Genomic DNA, 12,605 nt, shown 5'->3' with positions numbered 1-12,605 from the left:
GTGATTTCTCTGAAATGCCAGCTCATGGCTAGGTTGGCGTTCAGAAGCTTCGTGGTAAACCCGGCTTGCCGGTGACACGTCCGCGTTTGGTGGCTGCAGTTTGGGAATGCGCGTCCGCGGCGGGGCTGTGTGTGCCGTCGGTGTTGTCAGCGCGCGTTTCTGTGTGCGGACTCTCCTTGGGCTCTGTTGCAGTTTGTTTCTTTTTCTAGCAGCAAAATGAAATTTCACTTTTGGAAGTTGATGATTATGGACGACTAGTGTCGTCCATAAAGATTTTTGAGGGACGCCCAGGTTGCTCATTCAGTTAAGGGTCTGCCTTCGGCTCAGGTCCTGGGATCGAGCCCCATGTTGGGCTCCTGTTCAGTGGGAGCCTGCTTCCCTTCCACTGCCCCTGCTTGTGCTCACGTGGGCTTTCTGTCAAATAAGTAAGATCTTAAGAAAGATTTTTGAACCATGGTTTTTCAGGAACTGGCTGAGAAAGACCCTATGCCCCATTATGAGCCAGACCTCGCCTGGAACCACCGTGCTCAGGCTTCATTGTGAAACCATAAGGCACCACCCCCAACCCGTTCAACTTTCAGGAATAAACAGGAACAATTTCTAAATAGCCCAGAAGTCAGTACAGAATGTGATGCTGAGTTAAAATGAAAAGTTGAGAACACTTCGTCTGGGATACTGTGCTTCATTGCAAAGGCTAGAGCTGCTAATTGGCAAAATACACAAAAGTTATGAGTCAGAGTGGTGATCAGTAACAAAACAAAGAACATAGTTGACGAGATTCCTTTGTCCAGTGAGTTAGCTGCGTGTTGGCTCAGGAGCGAGCCGGGCGGGTTGCTGGCCTGCCAGGGAGGACCGGGCAGATGTCACCCGCCGCTCTGCCGGACGCTCACTGACGTTCTGAAACCAGCACGGCCTTCGCGGTTTGCCAGCCACAAGTGAATAAACACGTCCACGAAGACTTTCTTGTCTAACTCCCAGACGAGAGGAAACCTTTTCAATTCTGTTGATGACTTCGTGACACACTAACGCAGACTTCAGGTGTGATGTTGTGAGGAGAGCGGAGTTGGTACGCAACGCCACGTTGGTTGAGTAGGAGGTTTGATCCAGCGTGTTCCAGCCCTGGAAACTGGACCCTTTCCTATCCAGACGGCAGTCTTGTTCGGCTCCGGTGCTGAAGAGCAGTCCCCAGTCCCCAGTAGAATGGCGGTCCATTGGCCTGTGCCGTGTGACTCCTCTGCTTTGGGACAATCTGAGCAGTGACTCTAAGCACCTGCTTCCTCCCGAATTGAGAGCAGAAAGGTCTCAAGTCCCTGTCATCACGTCAAGAGGAATTCGGGTCTTTGTGGCGTAAACCTTTTTTTTACTGGAAGCCATGGGAAGTACACTTTGACTGTGGCGGAAAGAATTGAGAAGAACTCGAAAAAGTCTTCTGTGGGGCACCTGGGTGGCTCAGTCTTCGGCTCAGGTGGTGGTCCCGGGGTCCTGGAATTGAGTCCCGCATCAGGCACTCTGCTCAGCGGGGAGCCTGCTTCCCCCCCTCTCTCTGCCTGCCTCTCTGCCTACTTGTGATCTCTGTCTGTCAAATAAGTAAATAAAATTTAAAGAAAAAAGAAAAAGTCTTCTGAATGCCATATGTACAAAGTTCAGAGTGATGGCCTCCAGGAGCCTGGCAAGTGGGTAGATGCGAGCCAGACCCCCTTTTAAAGAACCATCAGGAGAATAATACTAAATAAAAGCACATGTTCAGAAGATTGGGCCCTGGAGGCTTTCTCGAAAGTAAAGTTTGTTGAACCAGAGTCACACTTGGTGTTCTGGTTAGGAATTCATTTCTAGAATCCAGTTCTGTCAAATAGCCTTTGCCTGATGAATAATAAACATGTTAGTATTCTCTGTGTTGTCCAATGTCAAAATTAAAAAATAAAATTATAGACTTAGCCTCCTCTTACACTTCACGTGGCATTGGTCTCCTCTGTCGTGATGACAAACCGTTCTTTTGCTTTGAGGGGCCTCGTTTCCGATAGGGCTTTTCATAAATAAATTTGTTAGGTTTTTCTTGTAACTCAGTGTTTATTTTTTAATTTAATTTAAAATGTAACAATGCAGTTTTGTTTTCATTGTGTTTCTTTTCAGGAGTACCTCGTACTTAGGAGAATAACGCTGTAGGGGCGTGTAACGTCTTTGTGCCTGATTGCTGGTCCCCGGCCTGGTGTGTGCAGGGCTCCCCGCTGCCCCCACTGTCTTTCCCTGAGTAGCTGGTAAAGCTCTTGAGGTGGCACGTGGAGGTCGGGTGAATCCTGTTTGTTTTCGAGCTGTGCCCACTGGTCTCAGCGCGTGTCCGCACCGTGGCTGCTGCGAGGTGTTCGGCGATTGCTCCCCTCTTTCTGTCTGCATTTACTGACAAGTCTGTGAGAAGAGATTTTCCTCCTCTCTCGCGCATACATTGGGTCATTGGTGTAAGTGTGCAGACCCAGGTGCACACTTTACCATATCCATTAACGTCCACTACTGTCGTGGCGTGACCTCACTCCGGTCGTAGGAGAATATCGGAAAAACCCACATCAAGGAGCAGAGTCCAGGATACAGAGGACAAAGGTGGAGGGACTGTTACAGATTGGTGCGGAGTAGGAAGAACTCGTAATGAAATGCAGTGTGGGACCCTGGATGGGATCCTAGAACAGGCGAAGATTGTTAGTATAGAAATCGGCGCACTTCCAGTACAGTCTGTCGTTGGTCGGACGCCACGTCCTTGTTGATCTCTTGCTCTTGCCGGTTGTGTTCTGGTTGTGGAGGGGCAGTGGGGTCCGAGAGAGAGGGGATGAGGAAACTCACTGTATCCTTTCTCCAGCTTTGTCTGAAATTCATTCAAAGTAAAAAGTTTTAAAACTCAGTTTAAAGAGCGATATTAAGCGAAGAACAGCCCAGGGGGTGTGGCTGTGGTGAACCCTGTGAAGGTGGCAGGGCTGCCTCTGAGACGTCGGTGTTGGCGGGGCAGGGGAGGGAGGACTCCAAGCCTGGGAGTCGCCCTGCTTGCTCCTCCCTCTGTCCAGGTGCATCAAGATAGTGGTCCTCCGTCGTTCCCACCTTGACCTGCGGCCCTCGGTGCCTTGTTACTGCAGGACACGGCCAGGGTGGGGTTGCTTTCCCCGCTTTGCAGTCACATTCAGCGATGTTCTAAGTGCTTTACAAATCTCATCGTGACCCTTCAATATGTTGCTGAGCCCAATTCCCAGTTCCTCCCGGGAAGAGTGGCTGCTGAGATGGACAGGCCAGTTCCCCAACTGCCAGGCTGCTCTTCTTGACACCCTAAACCCACCCCTGGAAAGAAGTCTGAGGAAGATCCTCGGAGCAAAATTCTGCCTGAGCCCGCAGAATAATCCGGAACGTAAGCCGAGCAGACACCAGTGGGGAACTGGCCTGTCCATCTCAGCAGTCACTCTTCGCAGGAGAATTGGGAATTGGGCTCAGCAACATATATAAGGGTCACGATGAGATTTGTAAGAGCACTTAGAACATTTTTGAATTATTTGTCGACTTCCTGAGGGAGTTTAGAACATTGGAATTATTGATTGGATTTAGATTTGTCTGGCCGGTATTCTGATTTTGGTGGCACTGTTTGTGGGAAGATGTAGGTCTTTCTAATGTCTGCCTCAGTAGATAAGTGATTTTACATTCTTGCCTCTTATCATGACTTTTTTTTTTTTCAACTTTAAAATCTTTCAAGCTTCAGATTTCCTGGTTGTACCTTTATCCTTTCTAAATTATATCCTTCAATCATACCATGATGCACAATGCTAAGTGTCAGGATTATAAAGACAGACATAGGCCGTGATTCTGAAGGAATTTATAGTTCATTAAAGGAGAAAAAACACAGTTCACTTACCTTTACTCTTTCCTCTCTGCAGGTGCTCTGAGGTAAAACGTGTTTTTCTCTTTCAACAGACACTGGGTTCTGTCTGTAAGCGATGGAGTCCTAGATGGAGCCTTCGTTAGCATCTAAATGCAGACCTGCCGCGTTGACACTTGTGTGGATTGAACTTGGCTTGTGGGGGAAGCAGGGGGAGGGGGGCACGGGGTGACTTCCTGTGCGGGGTGTGCCCTGCAGGGCTGCTTCTGCTGCCACTGCCGCTGCTGCCCGCCGCCTCCTCCCCGCAAGGAGGCCCCTCGCGCGCACCCCCGGCCCTCACTCGCCGCTTTAACGCATAGAGCTCCAGTTGCGTGTCGGTATTCTCGGGGCTGAGGCGGCATCGGGGCACGGTGCGGGACAGGCCGTGGGGAGCAGACGGCCGTGTTCTGAGCCAGCATCTGAGCCAGCGTCCCCGCGCGGGCTGTCTTTGACCTGGCTCCCTCAGCGCGTTGGTGGTTCTCTCGTCCGTCAGGCTGCCGTGGAACAGAAAACAGGGCAGCGTGATGGGTTTTGGGGCTGCTGGAAAGAACTGAGCACTGAGAAGAGACGGTTCTTGTAGCAGATGCTCAGTGCTCTTCAGGAGCCCGTCCGGCGTCTGTCTGTCCCAAAGGCGGCCCTCCGGGAGAGGGCGTGTTACCTGTTAACTCCTTGGCCCCTTGGACGCTCAGCGGCCCCCACTTGTGAGGTGATCACCATCTCCCTTCGGGCTCGAGGCTCCCCCTCTTCCCACCTGACCCCTGCGCGCTTCGTCCTGGGCCCTGCTCCCGCGCTCTCTCCCTCTGCTGGGAGATTCCCCACCTTGTCCTCCCGCGGAACGGGTCCTTCCAAGTTGCCTTTCACATGCCTTTTCTTCTGGGCCTTCTCCTGGCCGCTGAGGCAGAGTCTGTCTGCTCTCCCCACGCTTGCGCCCGGCGCGGCCTCTGTGCACGGGCAGAGACCGCGTCTGTCTCCACGCTAGCGGCCAGGACTGTGTCTGGTGCAAGGTGTGTCCCCAGCAAACAGGCTGCTGCTTTCTCCCACCAGACTGTGAACTCCCTGGGGGGAAATGCCTCACTTACTTTCAAAGTCTCTGGTGCAGGGGCCCCTGGGGGGCTCAGTCGTTCAGCGTCTGCCTTCTGCTCAGGCCATGATCCCAGGGTCTTGGGGTCAAGCTCCCCGTTGGGCTCCCTGCTCAGTGGGGAGCCTGCAGCTTTCTCCCACTCCTCCTCCCCCTCTCTCTCTGTCAGAGAAATAAATAAAATCTTACAAAATAAAATCTCTAGTGCCTGGCATGTTACGTGATTCACTAGACACCTGTTGACTGGATACGTGCCCTTCCTGGGTCTCATTTGAATGTCTTTTGTTCTAGACGGGGAACACACGAGGAGGCTCTGGTTCTGCCCTGGGATTCGGTTGCATGTTTAGGGGCTGCATACTGACCGTTTCCATGGTGTGTGGACGGCGATCATATACTCTGCCACGCTTGTCTTTCTGTGCGGGGCTGGCTTTTCCTGGCAGCCTTTGTGTCCTGATCTCCCTGATTGCTTAGTTTGCCTTTCTGGTTCTCAGCACCACCTGCTCCTCATGCTTTCTTGTCAGATTTTGAAGATCAAAATTTTTTTCTGTGGCCTCCCTCTCCCCTCCTTTGTGGTAATCTTCCAAATTACTCGTGTATAATGAAGGCAAAGACTTTTTTAACTTCTCAAAATGTGAAATAATGTTCTTTCTCAAAGTAGATAGCATACTGCTTAGTGGGTTAAACTCTAGGCCCTCTGAGTTCAGATCCTGGATCTGCTACCACTTTCAGACCTCACTTTCCGCATCTGTAAACGGGGAAGATCATCGTGCTTAACCCCATAGGTTCATTTCAAGGAATACGAGAATTACCCGAAGCCAAGGGCGTGGAATATTGCTTAGTGTGTGGACAGAAGCCTTCAGTCCCTGTTAGTGTTCTGCGTGTGGCACACACTCCTCTCCTGTCCTTCTGTGCAAGGGCACAGCGGACAGCTCAGTGTCCTGGTACCTGGTGCTGCTGCTCCTAGAGTCGCCTGTGCGGTGTGCCTGAATTCACGTGGGAGATTGCTTGACTTCTCCCTGACCGTCGTCTTTTGTTGGCAGACTATTAAAGGGGCAGGGGTACTCTTTGAAAGCTCTTATTAGTATTTTCAAAAATACAGTTTTATTACTGAAATCACGTATCGGGTTTGTGTGTGCACGTCCGTTATTTTGGATCGGCTTGCTCTGCTTGATTTTTTTGAAATGAGTTTGTCTTTGAAGTAGGAAGTGTTAGAGCACTTGAGCACAGGTCAGAGAAGTGACCTTTGCCTTCGTATGATGTCCTGTCCGGGGATTCCGACCTGCAGGTGATCAGAAGTTAATGGTCACCCCCACACCCAGCAGTGCCTCTTGTGCTGTCGTGGCTTCTCCCACACCATGAGCTTCAAACGTAAGAGAGAATTTCTGAGCAGTTCCAGTGTTTGACTACAGTCCCATCGTGCTCTTCGATAGGGAGTACGTGTTTGGATTTTAAAAGACCGCAGCACAGGTGCTATGCTGCAGGCGCCGAGCGGTGCTTCTCAGCTCTTAGGGCTCTTCCCCCCTAGACGCTTACGACCGCAGCGTCCGACTTCAGGGAGGCGTTCGGTCGTTCCAGACGCGTGTCAACACCTGCGCGTGCCCGATGGGGAAACGGGTGAAAGCAGCAGTGTGGTCGGGGAAGAGTGGGGCCCTTGAGCCTGTGCGGCCTGTAGTCCAGCGAGGACTAGGAGCTTCTCCGTGTGGGGAGGTCAGCGGAGTGGCTTTTGCCAGCATGGGCCATGTTTTTAAGGTAAAATATTGGTTTGTTGAATTTTAGACTTTTCCCTTTAAATTCACTTAGCCAACATCTCGAGCATCATTCTTTCAGACGTAGAGGTCATGACTCATCGGTCACCCGTGCCGCTCACAGCGCGTGCCCCCGTTCATGCCGTCACCCCTTTACCCATCTCCTCACTCTGATTTCAGGCTTGCTTGTGTTTTTCCGTAGTTGTGACAGTGCACACTATTTTAAGGAATCTTAGCCTTTTAGCTAGAACCAAATAATGAACATATATCATATCTGGACAAATGGAGATAGAAGGGAAAAACCATAGACACAAACGTATCAATTCTATTCATAAATAAGGATACTGGCTAGAAATTTTTATCTAGAAGCTTTCTCTTATTCTGACTATCATAACTTCGCACTTTTTACTTTAAATTTTCCATTTGCCCTCCTCCTTTTAATTAAAATTTAAAACAAAATATTTTTCTGAATTTGGTCATAGTAGATAAAATCTTTTTATTTGAAATTCAAAAAGTGGTGGAATTTTCTAGAGTGGAAAATACCTGGAGGATTTCTCTTCCTTTCTCTTCTCTTCGCCCTTTGCTTTTCTTTCTTTTTTAAAGTAAGCTCTGTGCCCAACGTGGGACTCAAACTCATGACCCCAAGATCAAGAGTCACATGCTGCATTGACTGAGCCAACTGGGTGCCCCGGATTTACTTCTTTGGCTTTAAATTTTGTCATTGAGAAACTTTTCATTCTGTGCACTGTTGATTCACATATCAATGTATAATTTTGAATTGGCTTGATTACTTGCCTTCTGACACTATATTGATACTTTTATTTGTTTTTGTTATGAGATCTGTTTATTCATTTTTCTAAAAAGATTTTATTTATTTAATGACAGACAGAGATCACAAGTAGGCAGAGAGGCAGGCAGAGAGAGAGGAAGGGAAGCAGGCTCCCTGCTGAGCAGAGAGCCCGATGTGGGGCTGGATCCCAGGACCCTGAGATCATGCCCCGGGCCGAAGGCAGAGGCTTTAACCCACTGAGCCACCCAGGTGCCCCTGTTTATTCATTTTTATAATGATTCATATATAATGTCTTGGAGTTTTAATTTTATTTTGGATTACGGTTATAAAAATAAAATGCCCAGGGGAACCTGGGGGGCTCAGTTGTTAAGCGTCTGCCTTCAGCTCAGATCATGATCCCAGGGTCCTGGGGTCGAGCCCCCGCATCGGGCTCCCTGCTTATCAAGAAGCCTGCTTCTCCCTCTCCCACTTCCCCTGCTGGTGTTCCTCTCTCACTGTGTCTCTCTCTGTCAAATACATAAAATCTTAAAAATATATAAAATAAAATAAAATAAAATGCCCATACACTATAGACTGGAGCAGTTCTGGGGGAAGGAGGGTTATCTTTAAATATTTTTATTTTATTTGAAATGTGTAAGTTTCCTGTTTATTACTTCGGTTCCTTCTATGTACCAAGTAATTTTGTTCAAAATTTAGTCTTATGATGAAAACAATTTTTTAAAAAATAACTAGGTTTAGCTTTTGTTTATTTTTAAAAAGATTTTATTTATTTATATGACAGAGAACACAAGCAGGCAGAGTAGTGAGCAGAGGCAGAGGGAGAAGCAGGCTCCCCGCTGAGCAAGGAGCCTGTATGCAGAACTAAACCCCAGGACCCTGGGATCATGACCTGAGTCGAAGGCAGTCGCTTAACCCACTGAGCCACCCAGGCTCCCTGAAAAGAGAATTTTTAAAAATTCAGTAACAATACTGAATTTTTTCATCAGATATTTTATTATGATAATTGTAGGTCATGTGCAGCTGTTAGAAATAATACAGAATGATCCTGTGTTCACAGTGCCTGATTTCACCCCCTGGGGGGGTTCTGTTTTATAAAACTGTACTATGATAATCACAACCAGGATATTGGCATGGATATAATACACTCATATTATTCAGATATTCCCAGTTTTATTTGAACTTGTTTGTGTAAAGAAATCAGATTTTGTTCTTAGAAGACTACTGAAATACTAACTTTAATTAGGTCTGTGATCTAATCGGGGGGTGGCATTTAACTTCTTGTGCCTCAGACTTCTCATTAGGTCAGAATGTTTGTATGCTCTTTAGGATCCTTTTTCAGTGAAGACATTCTTTAATCTTTGTTTGAGAGTATATTAGAATTTGAAACTAAAGCCTTTTTTTATCTTTTCTCTTTTTGTGTGTAGGAAGAAAAGGCTTCTCTTTTACATCGTACTCAGGAAGAAAGAAGAAAGAGAGAGGTAAAAACAGTTTTGTAATAGTCTCTTTAAATAAGCATTTTCCATAGCATTTAAATAAATCTGTCATAATGGGTATAGATAGATGTATGTTATATGTGACATAACATGCATATTTTTGTGTATATTAAACTTTGGAAGCATTTCTGGATTGTTTGGATTTATGATAAGTAATTTATTCTGGAACCAGTGTGGAAAGGACAGACTAAGTGGGCAGTTTCCAGAATAGAGGGGAAAGCAGGCTGTTATAAAGTTCTCTTGCTTATGATAGTGGTTTCTAGAAGATCTAAAAAGACAGTATATCATGTTCATGTTTTGCCAGGTAAAAGAAGAAAACTCACTGTTAAGGCCAATATCTTAATTATTTGTGTAGAAGATAAATGGAGCTAGTGACATTTGTTGTTTTTTGTTTGTTTATTACATTCTTTATTTTACATTTCATCTCTCTGGTGACAGTTTCTTAACATTGCTTGTTTTGTTAATTTTAATCGGCAGTTATGGTATGTTTTATGGCCTGCTTTTCCAGATTTCTGTTTTGTTTTCTGATCATTCATTTGTTCCTTTAGCAAATATTAATTGAGAGCTTATACATTCCAGGTGCTGTTCTGCTTGCTGGCTGTATGGATAGTGAATGAGATGGATAATGTTCTTGCTGGGTTCTGGAGCACGGATGCAAGTGCTGTGAGGGCAGTGGGACATGGTGATTGTGACCGGGAAGGGTGTTCAGGGAAGGAGACTCTGAGCTGGTTAGAGTTGAGCTGATAACTGAAGGATGAAAAAGAAGCTGGAGGAAGAGCATTCTTGGTGAAGGGAACAGCAAATACAAAGAGTTTTAGATGGGCTCTCAGCCTCAGCACTGCCTACTTTTTGGAACAGATTATTCTTTGCTGTGGGGGCTTACCCTGTACATTGAAGGGTGTTCAGCAGCATCTGTGGCCTCTGGTCCCGCCACTGGATGCCACGGTGCTCCTGCTGCTCTCTCCAGTTGAGATAACCAAAATTACCTTCAGATGTTCCCTGTGTGGTGTAACTGCTGTCAGTAGAAAGTGACTGCTCAACAAGAAATGTTGGCTGATGTCTTTCATCTTTTCTAGGAAATTCTCAGCTGTAGTGTTTCTGTTCCATTCTTCCTCTCCTCTTCTTCTTGGACTCAAATTATGTACATATTTGACCTTTGTGTTGTGTCATATATCTCTCCTATGCTCTTCCATATATTTATTGTTTTGATTATTTCTCCTTCAGTTTGGATATTTCCTTCTGACCTAACTTCTAATTTACACATTATCTCTTTACCAGTGTCTAATTGTTACATATATTCTTTGAATTCTGATCTTCAGATTTTTTTTTTTTTAGTTCTAGAATTGTCTTTGTTTTATTTCCCAGTTCTCTTGTCTTTTGATTCCATGAACATAATTATAGATTATTAAAGATAATATTTAAACTCCAGTTTTGGATCACCTCTGGGTTTGTTTCTGTTGTTTGTCCTTCTGGTTTTTAGTTCTTGTCTTTTGCCTGGTTATTTTGGTTGAATACTATGAGTTTGTATGGCAAAACAAAAAGCAAAAGAGCTCTCTTTTTGGAGAGTGTTACATTTTCTTTTGGCAGGCAGCAGGAAGAAGGACAAATCACCTTTAATTAATACAGGGTTTAGCTGGTTTGCAGCCCTTCTTCAGTCCTTATCAGGGTCAGTCTGTTTCCAGTACATTTACAATGGAGCCTTTAGGTCCCTGTTCCAACCAGAAGGCTGGGATGCTACCAAGACTTTCTCCTCAGTGAACAACTGAATGAATAAAAATAAATGTTTTGAAAACTCATGGGACCATATAGGTTTTTAGTGAAATGCTCTTAGAATCATCGTAATGCAAAGGTTTCCAAACTAGGTTTAGGCTCAGGGGTTCGTTTGCTGTGATCACTTGAAGCTCAGAAAGTACACTTGTGAGCCCTGATCAGTGTTCTGCCATCCTAGGATTGTGTGTGTGCACGTGTGCATTTCAAGCCTGGCAGGTGACACTCTTGGAAGACAGGAAATGGTGTCGTGGGGCAGGATGAGTGCTGGCCTTAGTGTTGCACTTGGCTTTGAGTTCTGACTCTTGTACGTGTTCCAGCATCACTTTATTTTTGTGGAGATTTCAGCTTCTGCATTGTAAAACTGGCAGGAGTCGTCATCGAGGATGATTGTGCGGTGTCTCTCTTAGGGCCCGCGCACAGTAGGCTTTCAAACAGTGGGAGCTGCTTTGGTTACAACAATGTGAAGAATAAATTATTTCTGCTAGGTCACTGAACATTTTAAGAGAGTTTTAACCAAAACTGGAGTTTTCTGCTTTTAGATAAGAAAAGTGGCTTTTAAAATTGATGTTTGGGTTGTCGGTATTCTTTTTCTATTTCAAACTATAGCTGTCATTATAAGGCTTAGTGTGCTGGTGGGATTGTGAAATGGTGTAGCCACTTGGAAAACAGTCTGGCTGTTCCTCCCGTGTTATTCTGCTCCTGCACATATGCCCAAGAGAAATGAAAACTTGTGTCCGCACAAAACTTTTACGTGAATGCCCACAACAGCATTGTTCGTAGTAGCCCAGAGTGGAAACAGCCCAAATGTCATCAGGTGGCAAATGGATAAACGAAATGTGAGCCACCCTTATGGTGAAATATTAATTGGCCGTGAAAAGTCGTGCAGTATTGATAAGTGATACAACATATGTGAACCTTGAAAATACTGTGCCAGGTGAAAAAAGTCAGACACAAAAGGCCACATATTATTGGATTCCATTATGTCCAGAATAGGCATTCCCATACAGACAGAAATTTGATTGGTGTTTGCCGGGGGTCGGGGAGCTAGGGCAGGGGTTGAGGACTGAGTGCTAATCGGTCCAGGGTTTGGAGTGTGTGCTGAAAAGTATTCTAGAATCAGATTGTGGTGACACTTGAATTTTGAATATTTTAAAAATCGGTGAATGGTACGCTTGAAAGACTGAATTTTGTGGTCTGTAAATTCTATAGCTGTTTGGTTGGTTTTTTGTTTTTTTAAGTCTTTGCTAGCTAAATACCATTTCACTAAGACCCCATTATTCCTTCCTCCCTCTGTTACGCAGGAGGAACGGCGAAGACTGAAGAACGCGGTGATCATACAGTCATTTATACGAGGCTGCAGAGACCGGAGGCAGCAAGTAAGTTTGCTTTTAAGCTGAGGAAGAATTAGGCGCACCAGAGCTCATTTTAGATAAGGCCTTGAGCCTTGGAAATGGACTCCACTTTGTGGGTATTTTAGTACACGTGTGTAATGAAAGTCAATGTGGATAATAGTGTTTTCCCCAATAATTAATTTTAGTAGTTTATATTTACGTAAAGATTTATAGAGTGGGGAGTTCCGAGGTGATTTTTTTTAAGTAACAATATAGAAACGGGGTGCGGCTAAAGATGGGAGTGTTGAAGGGCCTCTGGGGGCTGAAAGGCCCTCATTCCAGTCCCAGTTTTCTGGGTTTCAGGTCACCTTTTTGCAAGAACTGCACGGCAGTACACCCAGACTAGACCCCCCCCCGCCCCGCCCATCCCTCCCCTGTCCCTCTCCACCCCTTCCCCCACCCCTCTCCGCAGCCCTCTCCGCCCTGCAGCCCCCACCCCCGGGCACACTTGGGCT

General features: G+C 46.1%; 1 protein-coding gene across 6 annotated transcripts in view; it reads left to right on the top strand.

Annotated features, from left to right (window-relative positions):
* UBE3C (ubiquitin protein ligase E3C) overlaps positions 1 to 12,605 on the top strand; it is a 109,009-nt gene that overhangs the window by 13,946 nt on the left and 82,458 nt on the right. For all 6 annotated transcript variants that reach the window (XM_032304263.1, XM_032304262.1, XM_032304265.1 and 3 more), the window contains 2 exons: positions 8,921 to 8,974; positions 12,061 to 12,135. In XM_032304263.1, the coding sequence (XP_032160154.1) occupies positions 8,921 to 8,974; positions 12,061 to 12,135 (129 nt within the window). The remainder of the gene's footprint in view (positions 1 to 8,920; positions 8,975 to 12,060; positions 12,136 to 12,605) is intronic.

This window comes from Mustela erminea, chromosome 11, assembly GCF_009829155.1.
Source record: "Mustela erminea isolate mMusErm1 chromosome 11, mMusErm1.Pri, whole genome shotgun sequence".
Taxonomy (NCBI): Eukaryota; Metazoa; Chordata; class Mammalia; order Carnivora; family Mustelidae; genus Mustela; species Mustela erminea.
The sequence above is the reverse complement of the archived record's forward strand: the minus strand, read 5'-3'. Positions and strand labels throughout refer to the sequence as shown.